The 16,384-nt window shown below is 48.2% G+C and overlaps 2 protein-coding genes across 2 annotated transcripts; both read right to left on the reverse strand.

The window, feature by feature from the left end:
• Window positions 1-398: 398 nt before the first annotated feature.
• On the reverse strand, window positions 399-6,003 carry cyyr1 (cysteine/tyrosine-rich 1). The gene is made up of 4 exons (XM_062380521.1): window positions 5,649-6,003; window positions 3,131-3,230; window positions 2,057-2,217; window positions 399-647 (listed from the first exon to the last, which is right to left on the reverse strand). Exons 1-4 carry the CDS (start codon window positions 5,737-5,739, stop codon window positions 514-516), a joined length of 486 nt encoding a protein of 161 aa, XP_062236505.1. The 5' UTR covers window positions 5,740-6,003; the 3' UTR covers window positions 399-513.
• A 3,732-nt stretch (window positions 6,004-9,735) lies between these two features.
• Window positions 9,736-15,513, reverse strand: adamts1 (ADAM metallopeptidase with thrombospondin type 1 motif, 1). Its single transcript, XM_062380480.1, has 8 exons — window positions 14,557-15,513; window positions 13,385-13,725; window positions 13,168-13,300; window positions 12,610-13,067; window positions 12,335-12,521; window positions 12,039-12,217; window positions 11,646-11,821; window positions 9,736-11,559 (listed from the first exon to the last, which is right to left on the reverse strand). Exons 1-8 carry the CDS (start codon window positions 15,170-15,172, stop codon window positions 10,818-10,820), a joined length of 2,832 nt encoding a protein of 943 aa, XP_062236464.1. The 5' UTR covers window positions 15,173-15,513; the 3' UTR covers window positions 9,736-10,817.
• Window positions 15,514-16,384: the final 871 nt, after the last annotated feature.

Here is a 16,384-nt window from a genome sequence, read left to right on the forward strand (position 1 = left end):
GCATTATGTTTAAGTCCGGACCAGACTTGTTAAACACAGCTTTAATCACCAGCTTCCATATCAGTCTCTGAGATATGAATAAAGTTTATTTTAAACTGCATTGTCTCCTGGAGGGAACTCTGTGCTCCAGTGAAGGGCACTTCCCCGTCCACGCCGACAAAAAGTGGTCTTCACCTTCATCAAAGCGCAACAGTGCCTTTGATGTGCACAGGCGGGGCCGGATAAGGATATTGGTTATTAGCGCGGGGGGGGGGGGGGGGGGGGGGGGGGTACCTGCAGCCGGCGAGCAGGGCTGCTAACGGTTATCAGGACCCGCACATGGCGGCGCCTTCTTTGAGCATCCTGACCCACAGCTTTTGAAATTATTATTTACCCCCCCCCCCCCCCCCCCCCCCCCCCCCATTAGAATTGTCTTCAGAGGCCAGAGGTGCACGGACATCTTCCAGGCCACCGGAGTTTCTCTTCAGCCGCTCCCGTGGACGGTCTGTGCAGTCGGGGATGGGGGGGGGGGATTTACTTGCGAGTGCAGCCGGGGTATGGAGGAGGAGGGGAGCAATTGGACGGTCGAGGCTGAGTCGGGGTGTAAGGCGGTGGGTGCAGCGAGGGGGGGTACATCTCGTAGTCGTAGGTGTACGGAGGTGGAGGACCTGAGAGGACGAGAAATACAAAAATTAGGTCACAGGCATTTATTCTTTCCATTATCACAACGCTCACAGGCTCTTTGGTGCGGTCAAAGAGGGAATGAGGCCCATCGGAGCTCAGGATACTTGCCCCCATTTCATTGAGGAGTTTGATAGTAAAGTTACACCCTCTTATGGCTGAACGGTGGAACTTCACTCTCCAGGGGCAGGGACTTGAAATAACTAACACTAAAAAGGGGGGCAAAAAACACGGCACCAAGGAGACAGTGAGTCGACCACAAAGCATCCGCGTCACCAGGACGACTGCATTATTCACCGAGACATCACAGGAGCAGAGATGAAGGCAATGAGGAGTGAAGTCACTTCAAACTGACGTTTCATCAGCGGAAACACACATTTATATCTACATTTATTATTAATTATAACTCCCAGACTATTTTAAAGGAGAAGCTTTGTTTTAACATTTGAAATGCCGATTTGAATATTTTATGAAGCTAAAATTAGATATTTCGCAAGAAAACGCAGCTTAATCTATATTTTTTCTTATTAAAAGGCGCCGATATTTAAATAAAACAAATAAACAACGTAAGCACTACGCCCAAAATCTACTAAAATCATAAAGAAATACAGATTAAAACGTCTTGGCAGCGATGAGGCAGGGAAATAACTGCACACCAGCCCCTCACATCTGGTGTCAGGATGCAGAATAATTCATACCACTGTAGCTGCACACACACATTCAGCCACACTGCGATGCTTTGTATGTTCCAGCATGTTTATGCAACATGATCGGAGCTGCAGGGCAGAGCGGTGAGCGGCAGTCCAGCGTGGCGCGATACACCGAGGAGAATGAAACGAGATAAATAAATGATGAGGCCCCGAAAGAAAAAAGGAAACTGAATTCCCCGGGCTGGAGAGAGTCACAGAGTACAAACTCTGATGTGCAGGCAAAGCACCTGAGAGGGAGATAGGGACACAGTGTTGTGGTTTGATTGAGAAAAGCAGAGGATGTGCTAAAGTAGGAGGTTGGTGGTTTCATGATCAGAGCTCACGTTACAGTGGCAAGGCCAAGGTGGACACCTTACACCTATTCTGTCTTTTTCTCTTCCTCCTTCTTTGTTTGGCAGATCAGCTCTTTTCTTTCCCTTTCTGGCAGCCTGAGGTTTGTGTAATGTGATAAGTCGTCAGTCCCCATGAAGCCACTAATAAATACATTTCTTACAAGTCAAACTATATAAACTTTGATCTTGTAATATCACAAATTTATTCTTGTAATATTATGACTATTATCGAAATCTCCCATTTTTTCTCTCTGGCCCTTTTCCAAAAAATGCAAGTGTAAAACAAAAAGGTACCATAAAGTCGTACTATTCGAAGGTTGTGTGTCTGTGTGTGTGTGTGCATTGTGGACCCACCTGGAAACCCCTGGGACACAGTGTTGATGTAGGAGGTTCGGAACACGCCGACCCGGGCGCCCCGCCCATTCTTCATGCACATACACACGCACAGGAACAAGGCCGCCACCGCCCCCATCAAGAACACCACGCCGAAGACGATACCGGAGATGGCAGTGCCCCTGGAACACACACGCACACACACACAGACACACAACCAGTGAGCCACCCAGTCGAGTGTGAGAGGAGGCAGCTGTCTCCATCAGAGATGCTGCCGATACTAAGTTGCTGCCATGGAGATGGACTGCAACATCTGATGCAACTCAGTGTGTGATGTGTGTGCACGTGTGTGGCGTTGCACTGCAGAAGAACATGCAGGATTAACAGATTTGCTGCGTCTTGCTCATCGGCATTAGTCAGATCCACCCGGCTCTTTCCAAAACCGACTTTTACAAGTGGTCCAAGAATTTGCAAGAAGAACATCAGTGTAGATGTTCTACTTGAACACAAAGATCATTATTACGGTGAGAACTTTTCTCCTGAGGAAAAGGTGAAAGTGTGAGAGCAGCTGGGCCGAGTCCAGTCAGGAAGAGGTCAGAGGGTCAGATCTTCTGATGAGTCACAGAAAAAGACAGCTGGTGTGTGAGTTACAGACCGAAGCTATAGGTGAGTGCAGATCAATCAACTGAACGTGTCAGCGTTTTGTCCAAAGACTAGCATCACCTCATTTTTCTAAAAGATTTCAGCCACACTCCCTCTGAAAAAAAAGGATAGCTGTTTTAAACTTAAAGCTCATGTTGGACTTTTATTCCAACAGAGAATCCCAAATCGTTTGACGTCAAAAACATTTAAATGAGGTTCATGTAGCCCGAGTCTGTAACAGATCTCTGCACTGAGCCTGGAATCTCAGCTGTTTGACCCTGTTGCACCCCGTCGCTGCTCGAGTAAGCAACTTCTGTTTGTCAGAGCTTATCCTATGTCAAGGCTTTTTAAAAAACAGCACAAGACTGGTAAATACCCTAAAATCATCGGTCAGATGTAAAACATTGTTTAAAATGTCTCTACATGGTCTGAAGTGGCTGTGCGTGGACTTACGAGAGGACGTCCCCCACGTAGGCGTAGTAGGAGCAGCAGAAAGACGGCGATCCATTGCAGCAGTACTCTATGCAGCCCTCACACTGGGCCTCGGTGCCACCTGCAACACACACATCCACACACACTCATGACAATCTGCTTAGGCACAGAGGTTTTTAACTGTGGGACCAGAAATTCTCCCCGGGGTCTGGCAGATAGAAAACAGACAGGGAGGTCATTTGAACAGATGAGGAAATAAAAAGATGTCTGGGATGATCTCATCTTTTGTTCCAAAAAAAGAATCAATATTACATAAACCAATAATAATAAATCAGTCAGATCCGTGAGTTTGGATAGGAACAGGAAAAAGGGAGTGTTCCCTATAAGACCCAAAGGATATTCTCCCCTTCTCAAATTCACTTACTGTGTAATATATGATATAATGCTACTCAGCAGAAAGCAGCCGTTGCCACGTGATGGTTATGTAGCATCTCGCTGATCCAACAGTGCACATGCATGATTTATTTTTCCCATGACTGAGGAGAGATGCGGCCCACATGGCGGAGCAGCTGAATCCAACACTGTGGCTCAGTCCGACCGGTTAATGATCTGTGACGCAGCCCGGAAACTCAGCACCTCTGCTGAAGACGATAATGAGTTTGGACCAGGTTGCCAGAAGTGGCTAGCCCTTTCAAGTCGGACGATATAATTTGTAAAAAAATGTTGATGCTACTTTGGATAAATTATATCTCAGCATGTACCTGGTGTATTTAGAAAAGAAATCAAGGATGAAAATCAGTAAAGACACAAAGTTGACTGCAGAGTTTACAAGGAAAGCATCTGTCTCAAATCTATAGAGGCTGTATAGAGATGGACGACACGACTACTGCCCCAAAAGTGAAGCCAAATCATTTTGACCGCCACCTGGATGTTTTGCATGGGCAGATTTGCATTGTGGGTAGCGTAGGGTACAGTGTTTACTACAGATTCAAAGGACAAGGAGACATTGAGAGCTGATGCTTGAAAACCCCCTGTGTTCCAGCGATTGAATGCTGACTTGTGTGAGTGGGAAGCCTTTGGAACGAGCCACAGTGGGACTGCCATGTTCTTCACGTGGGGCCAAATTAAGATGATTTAAGATCTGACATTTACCACCGCAGCTCCGCCGCGACTCATGATCCAGCACGATCATTTTCCTGCTATAGGAACAGACGTGGCATTTGCACGGTCTGTAACATGCTTGTTTTCAATGTGCCCCCCCCACCCTTCTACATTCAAAAGCATTGTACACACAGCTGTGCGTCTGCATGTACTCGTCCCAACCTGCCGCCGTGCACGACACAAGGCCGTCTCCTCTGAAGTCTTCTCACCCCCCCCCCCCCCCCCCCTTCCTCCTGCTTCCCTCGTGGGAGATTCTGTGTCTTTCACAATCCAGCACAGCTCAAATGAAGGAGGACGCTGCAATGAAAACAAGCTCTGTGCTTCAGCGTATATGAGTGTGTGTCTGCTTTCCCTCAGCCATTGCTCACACAGCGCCCGGAGGCTTAGTGAACATTTCCAGGTAGGAAACAATGGTATACGAGGAAAACCTGCGCTTCTGTTGACGAAAAAGGTTCTGATGGATGTTTCCTCATTGACAGGATGTCACAGTCAACCCACCTTCTTTTCTTTTTTCAAATTGTATCTAATTTAACACTACATCACTGTTTTAAGGGGCTGTGAGATTTCCATGTAAATGACTGTGGGGAGGTCCCATCAGCAGACTCGCTGGGTGGTCCTCAGAGGTCCTGGCTCCTGTCTCTCCACACGCTCGGAGACAATGGCATCATGTCCTTCACCCCCCACCACACACACAGACACACACACACACACACACACACTAACCCTAACCCCACACACACTTGTACATCTATCTGAGTGATACACTTTGGTTTTAATCCCAACCCTAACCCTGCCAGTGCATCTGGGAGTTCCTTCATTATATTTATCTTTATATTTTAATATTCAATTGGTTCAATTTGTTGTATTCTCAGACTTTTTTTCTTGCATGACCAACACTTGTAGTGATTTAACCCCAACCTTACCCTAATTGTAACCCTGCAAACCCTATGTGGCATGTCTAAACCCTCACAGCCCTCAGAAGCCAGGATCAGCCCAAAAAGGTCCAGGCTCAAAATGCATTGACTTCCATTTATTGTGGACCACCAAATACCCCCGCCCCCCCTCCAATTCACATCTGACCTCTAACCTTAACCAGGACCTAGAAATTTAAGTTCAGCCTCATTAGGACCAGGCTTTGGTTCAAAGGAGGTCTGAGGTCTTTTAAAAGTTTCCAGCACTTTTGGCTGTGCATCATGTTTAAAATAGTTCCCAAAATCAAAAACAATGTACAATCAAATACTTTTAATATGTTTCCCACGACACTTTCCTGGAGCTGGAGCAGCCCCATCACCAACTCAACATGAAGAGGAACCATTGGAGCCTAAATCAAAACGCACATTGGTGACATGGTGCGTAAAAGTGGGTTTTAGAAACTCACCGGTGAAAAAGCAAAGCAGCAGCGAGTTGCTCAGCCACCTCCATCCGCGCTCCTGTCGCTGCGTCCTCCTCCTCCTCCAGAGGTTCTCCATGAGCCTCGCTCTCTCCCCGTGCGCTCTTGCACTCCTGGTTTTCTGTCAGGAGGAACCCCCTAAAAAAAGCGCGTCTCTCCCTGTGCGTCCTACTCCGGCCGTCCCCTGAGGGACTCTGCGAGCTGCATTGTGTCTCACCCCTGCTCACTCTGAAGAAACGCAGCAGAGGGGGAACTACTGCCGGAGACTTGTGGAGGATGTGGAGGTGTTTGTCGTCCCGGCAGCGAGGCTCCGTTTGTTCCTCCACGTGTGCGCTGTGCGTAATTCTGCTGCGTCTCCCCCCCTCACCTCCCACTGACTGGCTACTCTGAGCGCTGTCTCCCCTCCCCCTCCCCCCGCCGTCACCCATTTGCTCAAATTTCCCTGTTGAGCTGACACCCAGGGAGAGAGAGAGAGAGAGAGAAAGAGAGAGAGAGGGGGGGGAGGGCAAGGGAGGTATGAAGTCAGCCACAGTGGGAAACTTGTGTGTCTTTCAAAATAAGATTCAAACTAAGGCCAATATATGCCAGACAAACTCTCCCTACTCTCTCTACATCAACAAAAACTCATCACTTTTATTCATATCTTACCTAAACACAATTGATGTGTATATTTCAGTGTGACTATGATGTGTATTTTACATTCATGGTTATATGCTTTTATCTGCTAACCCTAGTTAAGTCTCTTTGACCATCATTAAACGCCAATAGAATGTATAATAATGGTATATTTGTCATAATTATTAGGGCCCAAGCACTGAGAGGCACTGATAGACAGTGAGACCCTATTGAAAATGTAAGGATTATTATTATTTCATGCAAATTATTATTATTTTTTAATTTATAACTGTGCGCACATCCTGCCCAGTAGCCCAGTGCGCACACCCTGCGCAGTCCGCTTCTGCGCAGGATGTGCGCACTCGGCTACTGCGCAGGATTAATTTAATTTATTTGATAAATTATTATATATTTTTTATATTTTTCATTTATTTTTGTTTTTAAATTGACATAATGTAAGATTATAAAGCAATTAATAGGTGACTGAGGTCCTGCCAATTTCAGGGGTTCACTTTCTTGCCCAGGTCGAGATTGAACCGGTAACCTTCTTGAAGAAAAAACACTCTACCCACTTGGCCAATTCTATGTTAACATCAAGGATTGGATTACCTGTTCATGTGGATGAGAAACTAAGCACAGGAAGAAGATGGACAAATTATTGTGTGTGTGTGTCTGTGTCTATGCTGCTTTTGATACACATTTCAGAGAAATTTATTTATTCTACTTTACTACATATATTTGAAAGCCTTACTTAAAAGTTACTTTAATATTTTTGGATTTTACCTAGTGTTAGAGAATAAACCAGTAGTTTCCAGCCTTGGCATTGACACCTTACAAGAATCACAGTGTTTAAATTACATTTTATTTAATATAATTCTGAAAATTCATGCAAAACCTTCTTGTTTATATTCGGTGATCAATTAAATTACATATTGTTCCCATCAACTAGCACAAGGAGTAAGGGTCACTCATTACTCATTAATCAAATCAAACCTTTTACTTTGAAGGTGAGCTGTTTCTCTGTCCCCTTCTGGAAGTCCTCGTTCACGTTTAGCTTCTCTACTTGACTTCCACTTCCACCATGTGAGGCCTCACTACTGCACGAATCCACAACAACAACAAATCCCTGGATCTTTGTTGCTTAATTTCTAAGCAGTCTGCTGCTGCTAGTTTCCATGTGATGTCCTGAGGCTGCCCCCTGCTGGCTGATGGGTTCCTCTGCTGTGCTTGCTTGGTTTGTGTGATTAACTAAAGTTGTCCATAGAATTTTTTTTTTATTATCCTTCAAGGGCAATTTGATGTACAACCAGCAATCAGTTCATGACAAAAATAAACCAATATAAACAATGTAAATAAAACACAATATAAAAACCCTAGAGACTAAGTAGCAGGGGAAAATTCGTTTTTTATTTTATAATAATATATTATATTATTATACTTTTTTCTGTCAAATGCAAACCTTGTTGCAACAGCTTCATCACACGCCAGGGAGAAGACCGATCTCACCAAAAATGGAAGGTCCTGATCTTGCAGAGAAGAACCTTGGATATTGTGTATGCAGACGTATTTGTGGATAAAAAGTTTGGATTAAAACCTTTGTTTTGTCACATCTGTTGCATATTCTTTCGCAAATCCAATCAAATTGCACCACAGTAAGTCTGGGGCCCAGATCTGAATTGGGCCCTCTGGCTCCGGCCCAGGGGACGTCACCCTGCTGTACAGATGGAGCGGAAATAGTCCGGACCAGGGGCTTTGATTACATCACAGTGAGGGGCACTAATGGGACCCTTCAGGGCACAGTGTCTTTGTCCGTAAACATGTGAGATAAAAAAAAAAACTCAATTAACATTGGCTCCAGGACAGAAGGGGGCAGGGGCTGAGCAGCCACAACCCCCCACACACATCTCCCTCAGAGCTGGGAACACTTAAATCCAAAACGCCACTTGTGCGAACCCATAAATGTGATCGTTAAAGAAGGGAATCATACTTTAGAAACAGTCCCTGAATGGCTGTAAACATGAACTAAAGTTCACTGTAGCACAATAAGTGGAGACTGGAAGAAAATATGGAAGATTATTGCAACTCAGGATGACATTTAAAGATATTTATGCATTTTCTTTGAAACCACAGTCACGTCTTCTCTGTGTTACTCTGCGCGGATCCGAAGAAACTTCAGAGACGGTTTCTTTTCGACAACTGGATCAAATTGAACATTATCTAAACAAACTCTTGTGGTCGAGCGAGGGTGGCAAAAGGATGCGGATAATTGAGCTCTCGGAAATGCCACCCACATGGAGCTGCAGTGATTCATGATGCCTTCCAGATGTTTCTTCTTTTTTAAATGATGTGATGCTGAGACATGAACAAACAACCAGGTAGAAAACATGTTTCATTACAAGTGGACACATTAATGCCACATTTTCCTCCTCACTGATTTGGATATTTCAAACAGAACATGAAGCATATACATCTTTACCACCACCGGTTGTTTAGGCGTACAGTCCTGGTGGCACATTATGCTATTATACAGATTACGGAGATGGCCAATTTTCTTTTTAACCATCTATAATTACAGGATAATGATTTCCTTTGCTCTGCATGGGAGCCAGCAAGGCAGGGGACCATCTTCCTCGGAGCCCGACGGGAAGTGACACCCGGGGCTGAGTTTTGTTAGCAGCAGTGCTGATGTAAAGCAGTGTCTGGTCCCAGCTAGGGCACAGAAAGTCCCTGGATACAGAGAACTGTATGATTAAAACATGATAATAAGAAAGAGAAGAGGATGGAGGTTTAGTTCAAGGGATGTTTCTCAGGTTTATTTTCAAGGATTATTTCTAATGGTAATTCCTTAGATTAATTTCTAAGTGTTATTTTCTCAGGTTTAATTTAAAAGGGTATAACTAGTTTGGATTAGAGGAATATTGTTATATAAATAAGTGTATATATAAGTATGGCAGTTGTTTATTGGTAATGATGATTTGGTGATGATGAAATTATAATTACAATCTCAGCCGTGACTCATAGGACAATTTATACTTATAATTAATTATACTTGTGTCTTTATATTATACTTATTTGTTTTACGTCTTTTTCAACCAATCAAGACAAATTTACAAAGTCTTTATAAAAAGAACGCCCAAATTATAAGATTAATGCCACAACCAACATACCTGCAATGTACTGTGGAATAATGTGGTGACAACAGTCACATCTGGTGGACTAAACCTGAATTACAAAAAATGTATTTCTATTACATTAAGTATATTTTATCTCCTGAATGATTCTTAAACGATTGTATAATAGCGCCCCCTGGGACAAGAGGCTTCACTATACATGTGCATGGGCTGGTAATGCTACATGTGTGAGGATCGGCTTCACCTGTAAGAGACCGGGGGGGCAGTATCGGGAAAGTGTGGGGGGTAAAGTTCAATCCATCATTACAAAACACTCTGGAGACATGAGCTGCACAAGTCAATGTGATACTTTATTCATGAACCTAGGACCATATATATATATATATAACACTGTATAAATACTCTATATATTCTACTTCCTTCTGTGATCTCAATAACAAATAAAAAATAATATTAAAAAAAGCCACATGATTATATTTAACAGGCTGTACAAAAATAAATAATGTTTGGATATTCTGTACAAAAAGAGAAAACTTGATAGAAAAAAAACAAAGGGCCTTCGCAGAAGGCAGGAGAGACTTCCTTATGAAGTAGTAGCAGGAGACAAGTCCCTCTTTAGGTCTCCACACAAACTGTTCTCATGCTCTCTCTCTCTCTCTCTCACACACACACACACACACACTCACACACACACTCTTCTTTGGTCTTTAAGAGTTCCCTCATTGAAGGTTGCGAGGGCGAGATATGGCTGAAGGACGGTGCACTGAGGCATTTAAAGGCAATCAGGTGTTCAAAAGAAATGTGCCACTGGCAACAAGAAAGCTGAAGTGCTACAGGTTTGTGATAAATAAAAGTGTTTGAACATAAACACTACGACTACGAAGCTGATCTCAGTTTCCATACCTGATGGGGTGAGCAAGTAGAATAGGATCTACTCTCTTTCAAAAGATTCTTTATATACTCTGCTAGAACCTCCCACAGCCTTGTGTGTCTGTCCAGCCCAGCTTGGACAAACACTATTTACATGCATAAAAAAAATTGAGAAACACACACACTCACATAAACATTCAGTTGCACACACACACACTCACACACAAGCATGACATTGGCACGGTAAGCAGCATGCTCTTCTTCTTTAGTAAATCAGGAATGTGCTGAGGGGCCGACACGTCAGCATTTGCCCCCGTGGTTCAACGTCTGGCCCCAGATTGGAGGCGGGGGGAATTGGGTATAAACCGTCAGTTACAGTTGCTGACGCGTGGGACTGGTGAACGTCCTGAAAACCCGCAGCACTCTGGATGTAAACATTCATCGGCCTCTTTAGATCTTTAGGGGGAGAGGAGGCAGTGAAGATCTGATTGTTCTCTCGAGGCTGGGTGGACGACGGGAGGGCAGATTCACGAAGCAGTCCTTAACAGGCTCCCTGATTACACAGCTCCAGCAGGGGTCGCGGCCGGCTCTTGGGGTCACAGCTGTCGTGGGTGAGCGTGCGCCCGTCGTGGCCGATGCAGCGCAGCTGGCGTTTGCGGAAGCCTCGGCCACAGGCCTTGGAGCACAGGGACCACTCTCCGAGGAGCCAGGAGGGGCAGAGCTGGGAGGCGCAGGACCGCGAGGCTAAGGGGCGCAGCTCCTCCGGGCAGTCTCTGGAGGTACGACCCTGAGAGTCCAGACACACCACCTCCCTCTGCTGCGTTCCTCCTCCACAGGTCTGAGAGCACGCACCCCACTCCCTCAGGCTCCACTCAGCTCCTCCAACCTCTCGGATGGCGTTGATGGAATGGCGGCGGCCTGCGTTGTTGTTAGAGCCTGAAGCTGCATTGTTGGGTCTTGGAGCAAAGTAGCTGTACTTCACCCGGGGCCTCGGGGCCTCTCCAACCGACAGCACCTGAATGACGAGGGGCTCGGGGAGCGGGGCGAAGCTGCGTAGGCGCTCCAGGGTGGCAGAGGAGCCACTGTAGCGCAGCAGGGACCCCCGCAGTGCGATGTCTGTCTCCATGGTCATCAGTTTGTAATCGCCATTAAGCAGATAGGTTCCATCCAAGCGACGCACTGCCAGGTAGCTGTTATCGTGACGACCATTGCCTGGGGCGCGTTGCTTCACGTCCAGGTGGGTGGCGCCAGCGGGGATGGTAACAACATCCTGGTAACCGGGCCTGCAACAAGGACACGAGGTCGTCAAACAAGGTCACGTGACATGTGTGTTATGAAGCTTTGCAGTTTGAGGTGGTCAGATGTTTACCTGGCGCGGTCCAGAGAGCCGGACTCCTTCTTGCAGGTGGAGCCGTCTCCGCCGCACACGCCGCACTTGTCGAAGCGCCGGCTGGAGCCGATGACGCGGTCACATCCGGCCTTCACACACTGGCCCTGGACACAGACTGAGGTGGAGTCTGGGCTGCATGGTGTGCCGTCGGCCACCTGGGAGCAGCAGAGAGACACAGATGGAAACAGAGTTATGTCTAGTGCTGGTGTTACATAAGAGTCTGAGTCAGAAGGTGAAGCACAGCTGCAGCTTCAAGGCTGAAAGAAATGACCAAGCTGATCCTGTATTTTGCAGCTCGACACTTAAATAGACTTTCATGAGATTTTCTGAAACAATTCTAAAAGAGAGGAACAAATTTAAAACAACTCTCACCTTGGATTTGAGGACAAAGAAGTATCCGGTCCCCTTGGCGCGGCACACCAGCTTGCACCGGTCTTTGGGGGAGACGCCGGCGTACTTAGGCACCCACTCAACCCCCTCCCCCGACCCCAGAGACACTTGGGCCGACATGTCATTGTGGGCCAGACACTGCTCCTCGCGGAAAGACAGACCTGAGGGAGGAAAGGAAATCAGATTTAGATTTAGATTATATTTGATGTTATTATTTTCTGCCTTTTTAGGACACAAACTTATCCATGTTTTTCTTTGTGATAACTAGAGTTTCTCACCGTTGTTCTCGGGGCAGGTCTCTGTGCTACAGGAGCGGTACTGGATCCTCTTGCCCTCACAGTATTTCCCCCCGTTCTTGGGCAGAGGGTTGTCACAGGAGCGGAATGAATACTGCACTCCTCCACCGCAGGTCCGAGAGCAGTCGCCCCAGGGGCCCCACAAACCCCAGCCGCCGTTGACAGGAGTCTGAAACCACCAAGGACATAATGATTAGACCCAAACATTGATTTTTCTAACAGAAAGTAAACCAGACTGATTGTGATCGGCTCCCTACCTGGTGTTTAGCGGCTTGGCTCTTGGTGAGACACTGTCCGGCCAGGCAGTAGCTGTCGTGCCCACATGACGTTCCATCAGCCCAGGGGAAGTTCTTGGTCTGACACACCAGCAAACCGTTGGATGTGGTCACCGTGCACCAAAGAGCCGCGCACGTGGTGCTCAGGTCCGGGCAGTGCTGGGAGTCGTCGCCGAAGGTGAGCCGGCACTGGTGGTCAGCGTCGTACACCGTCCCGGGGAGGGGCAGGGGGAGCGGCTGGGGCTTGACCGGCTTGTCCAGCAAGCACTGGCCGTGGCCGTTGTCCAGGAAGGTGGTGACCATGAGGGCGGAGCAGGGGGACCATGGCTGCTGCTGATCCAGGTTGGACAGCGTGGAGGCCATCATGTGGGAGCCCCAGTGGGCGCCGTTGACCCCGGAGCAGAGCTGGGCATCGTCGTGAGGCATGTTGAAGACGTGGCCTGTAGGACAGAGATGAAACAACAACAACTTAAGTACCCCTGCCCTGTAATTTCAGAAAAACTAGAACATGTGCATGTCATTTGACTCTTTTCTTCTTACCCAGCTCGTGTGCCACGGTAAACGCCGCCTGAAGACCGTCGTCCTCGATAATGGAGCAGCTTCGGTCAGGGTCACACACGGTGCCAACGTCCGCCATGCCCAGGGTGTCACAGGAGTGGGCACCACACAGATCCTGAGGAGACAGGGAGAGTTAAAGTCTTGAATTCTGTTTTTCTTACTCTTCTCTCCTCGTGGACTTTACACGAAGCCAACGTACTGTTCTGGTGAAGAGCACAGCGGTGTCGTAGTGCTCCGGGTGGCGGTCGCTTGGTGGGTTGTGCTGCCGCTGCCACTGGCAGAAGTTGCGGAGGGTCATGGCAGCGTTGGACGACACCTGAGGCCCCCGCTCCTCCTCGTACACCACCAGCAGCTTCACCACCGCCAGGCTGATGGAGTTGTGGATGCTCGGGTGGCGGTAGAGCCGGGAGGCCACTGCCATGATTGTCAGCAGGTAGGGTTTGAGGCCGGCGCCGTGGAACTCTGCCATGGACTGGTCGGCCACCAGCATGATCTCCAGGTAGCGGGGGGTGGAGACGAAGCGCCTGGTCCTGTGGTTTGCTGGGGGAGAGATTTACAAGAGGTCAAACCAAAGGTGGGTTCAAAGGTCACGCAGGGGAAACAGTGTGTGTGGATCCAAACTTTACTGCACTTGTTATTTTATTTTTAAAAGTGATGTTTATCTGGAGCAGTCTGAGCTCAGCTAAACTCTGCCTGTGTTCTAATTATCAGCTAATCATTAGTTCTTGTCCAGGCTCCAGTGAGCTGCGGATGTGCCTGCGGGAGCCTGGCTGCCGTGACTCAGCTTCACACCAACGGCGGCTCCTCCTCCTCGGGGTCCACATTCCTAATTTGACCTTATGTGGTGGAAAGTTTTGCGGGTGGGAAGAAAAAGGACGAAGGGAGAAAATCCTTTCTGGAGAAGGAAAAAAAAAGCTCCTGCCGGTGCGCGTAGTACCAGGAGGCGAGTTCACACGTCTCAGCACCGCCGGGCTCTGCCTGACTCCAACCCCGCCGCTCCCCCTCCCCTTCCTCCGTCACTCCTCCCTCTCTTTCCCCCAGTAGAAGCACTCCCCTCCCTCCCTTTCTCCTTCTCTCCCCCTTCCTCTCCTCCCCTCCCCTTCTCGTCGCCAGCCCGCTGTCAAAAAAAGGTAGTTGAGTCCATTACGCACGCTGCACACTCTGGCCCACGAACGTCTCCAGATGACAGCAGCTAAACTGATGAACTACTTTCTCCAAATGTTTGCTTACATGTCGATAAAAAGATTATAAATAGATATTAAATCACTTTCCTCGTTGTTTCCTTGGATACTTTTAAGTTTGCAGGTCTGAGAAATTCCGCTGTGTGCGATAATAGTGCGTAAAAGGCGCACAGTGTTTCTGCAGCCTCACCTGTCTGCTCTGCGTTAGCGGCTCCTTTCTTCGCCTCTTTCTCCAGATTCTTTGGCACCCGCGCCTCGTCCTCGTTCACCCCGCACTTGGAGCTCCCCTCCTCCGCCAAAGCTGCCCGACCTCTCCGGCGGATCGTGTGGACATCCTCCTCGGTGCCCAGGAAGCCGCTGGAGTTGAGGGGCTGGATGAAATACTCTTCGCCCTGGAAGTAGAATCCGCCCCTGAGCCCCTGGCACAGGTTGAGGGCAGCGGCGGACATCTCCTCTCCGTTTACCGTCCCCGAGAAGAAGCAGCCCGGCTCAGCTCCGCTCTTGGGCTCCTGGGTCGGTTCGGACTCGGGACTGCCCACAATGTGGAAGACAAAACCCGGTGCCAAGAAGGTCTGGTCGGGTTCTAGCTGCAAGATCAGCTCAATGCCAAATACGTCCAACCGGTACACCCTCGTCTCTGCCTCCTTCTCCTTCTCCTCCGCGGATAGAGTCCGCCACGGTTCGGATTCGCTCTCCGACCGGGCCGCGGGATCTAGTCTGACCGGCACCACGGTACTCTCCTCCCAGGCGCTGTGCGCCGCGCCGACGCACAGAATTAAACCAATGGAAACGCGTAAAAACCACATAATTAAACTGTGAAATCCGACAAGTGGAAAGAGAACTGATAAAGAAGTAAATCCTTTAAAAAGCTTTTTCCACTATAAGCTACAAAACCCAAAGTCTTGGAACTTCCACAAAATTGTCCCCACGCGTACAAAAATCTACAGAAGGATCAAAATCCAGTGCAAAACTAATTTAAAGTTACGTGCAGCTCTGACTTGTTGCAAAAAGCCCGTGGATAAGAAAGCAGAAGCTGCGTCTCAGCAGTAAATTCCAACAGAGTCTCTCTCCCTCTTCAGCAGATGTCTCCGTTTTCAGCTCTGCTCTCCTCTGAGTTCGGGGCAGGCTCTTGCTCTGTGGCCCGTGTAGTCTGTTCACTGCTCTCCAACAGAGCCGGTCCCTCCTATATATCCCCCTGCCCTGGGACCACCCCTTTCCTGAGGGCCCTTTGATGTGAGAGGGGCCAAATCCCGTGCGCAATGAAAACGCACCAGCGTTGCCATAATAATCAATCATGGTGAGTATACAGAGGTTTTGGCAGAGGGACTCCTTTTTTTCTAACTCTGTGCTTGTCTGTTACAGGATGTTCACAAACACACACACACACACACACACACACACACACACACACACACACACACACACACACACACACACACACACACACACACACACACGAGGATTATTACTGAATTTATATTACTTAATTTATGTTAGTGGCCCAAATAAAAACTGAACCTCCAGCTCTGGCGCTGGGGTCGAGCTCTGATTTCTAATTCACTGAGCTTCGTGCGTTTATTAAACTTCAGCCTGTTCCAACACAAATGAAGGGGGGACGGGCAGCCGCGGCTGATGTGGTGCAGTGTTCACAGTGTCAGTGCAACAGGAGAAGCGCCATGGCACCAGGTTTGGGACGGTAACCTTATCGTTCTGGCCGTAGCCGCGCGCAGTTCCTCCGTGCCAAGGCGGCTGTGGCGCGCCGTGCGTGGCCGGGATCCGCAGCTCTGCTCCCCGGGGAGAGGGAGCAGAGAGGGGCCGCCGAGGTCTTAAGGTGGAGCTGCTTCTCCAGCTCGCTGCCTCCTCGCTCAAACCAAGGCAGGAGGAGCCCCTGTCCTCCCGCTGCTGCTCCCGCCCGCCCGGGCCCTTCCTCCTCTCCAACAGGCAGGAAGAGCCACTGGCAATTCAGAGATTATATCATCCACATTGGACGCAGCCCAAATAAGAGAACGTCCACTCAC

Source organism: Platichthys flesus, chromosome 22, assembly GCF_949316205.1.
Source record: "Platichthys flesus chromosome 22, fPlaFle2.1, whole genome shotgun sequence".
NCBI lineage: Eukaryota > Metazoa > Chordata > Actinopteri > Pleuronectiformes > Pleuronectidae > Platichthys > Platichthys flesus.

What these genes read in the sequence shown, in the direction of transcription:
- cyyr1 (XM_062380521.1), bottom strand. Translation starts at nt 5,739, where the DNA reads ATGGAGAACCTCTGGAGGAGGAGGAGGACGCAGCGACAGGAGCGCGGA. An exon ending in GCTGCTTTGCTTTTTCACCG is followed by an intron (nt 3,231 to 5,648) that starts GTGAGTTTCTAA and finishes TGTGTGTTGCAG; the next exon opens with GTGGCACCGAGGCCCAGTGT. An exon ending in TACGTGGGGGACGTCCTCTC is followed by an intron (nt 2,218 to 3,130) that starts GTAAGTCCACGC and finishes TGTGTGTTCCAG; the next exon opens with GGGCACTGCCATCTCCGGTA.
- adamts1 (XM_062380480.1), bottom strand. Translation starts at nt 15,172, where the DNA reads ATGTGGTTTTTACGCGTTTCCATTGGTTTAATTCTGTGCGTCGGCGCG. An exon ending in TACCGTGGCACACGAGCTGG is followed by an intron (nt 13,068 to 13,167) that starts GTAAGAAGAAAA and finishes TCTGTCCTACAG; the next exon opens with GCCACGTCTTCAACATGCCT. An exon ending in GGCTCTCTGGACCGCGCCAG is followed by an intron (nt 11,560 to 11,645) that starts GTAAACATCTGA and finishes TCCTTGTTGCAG; the next exon opens with GCCCGGTTACCAGGATGTTG.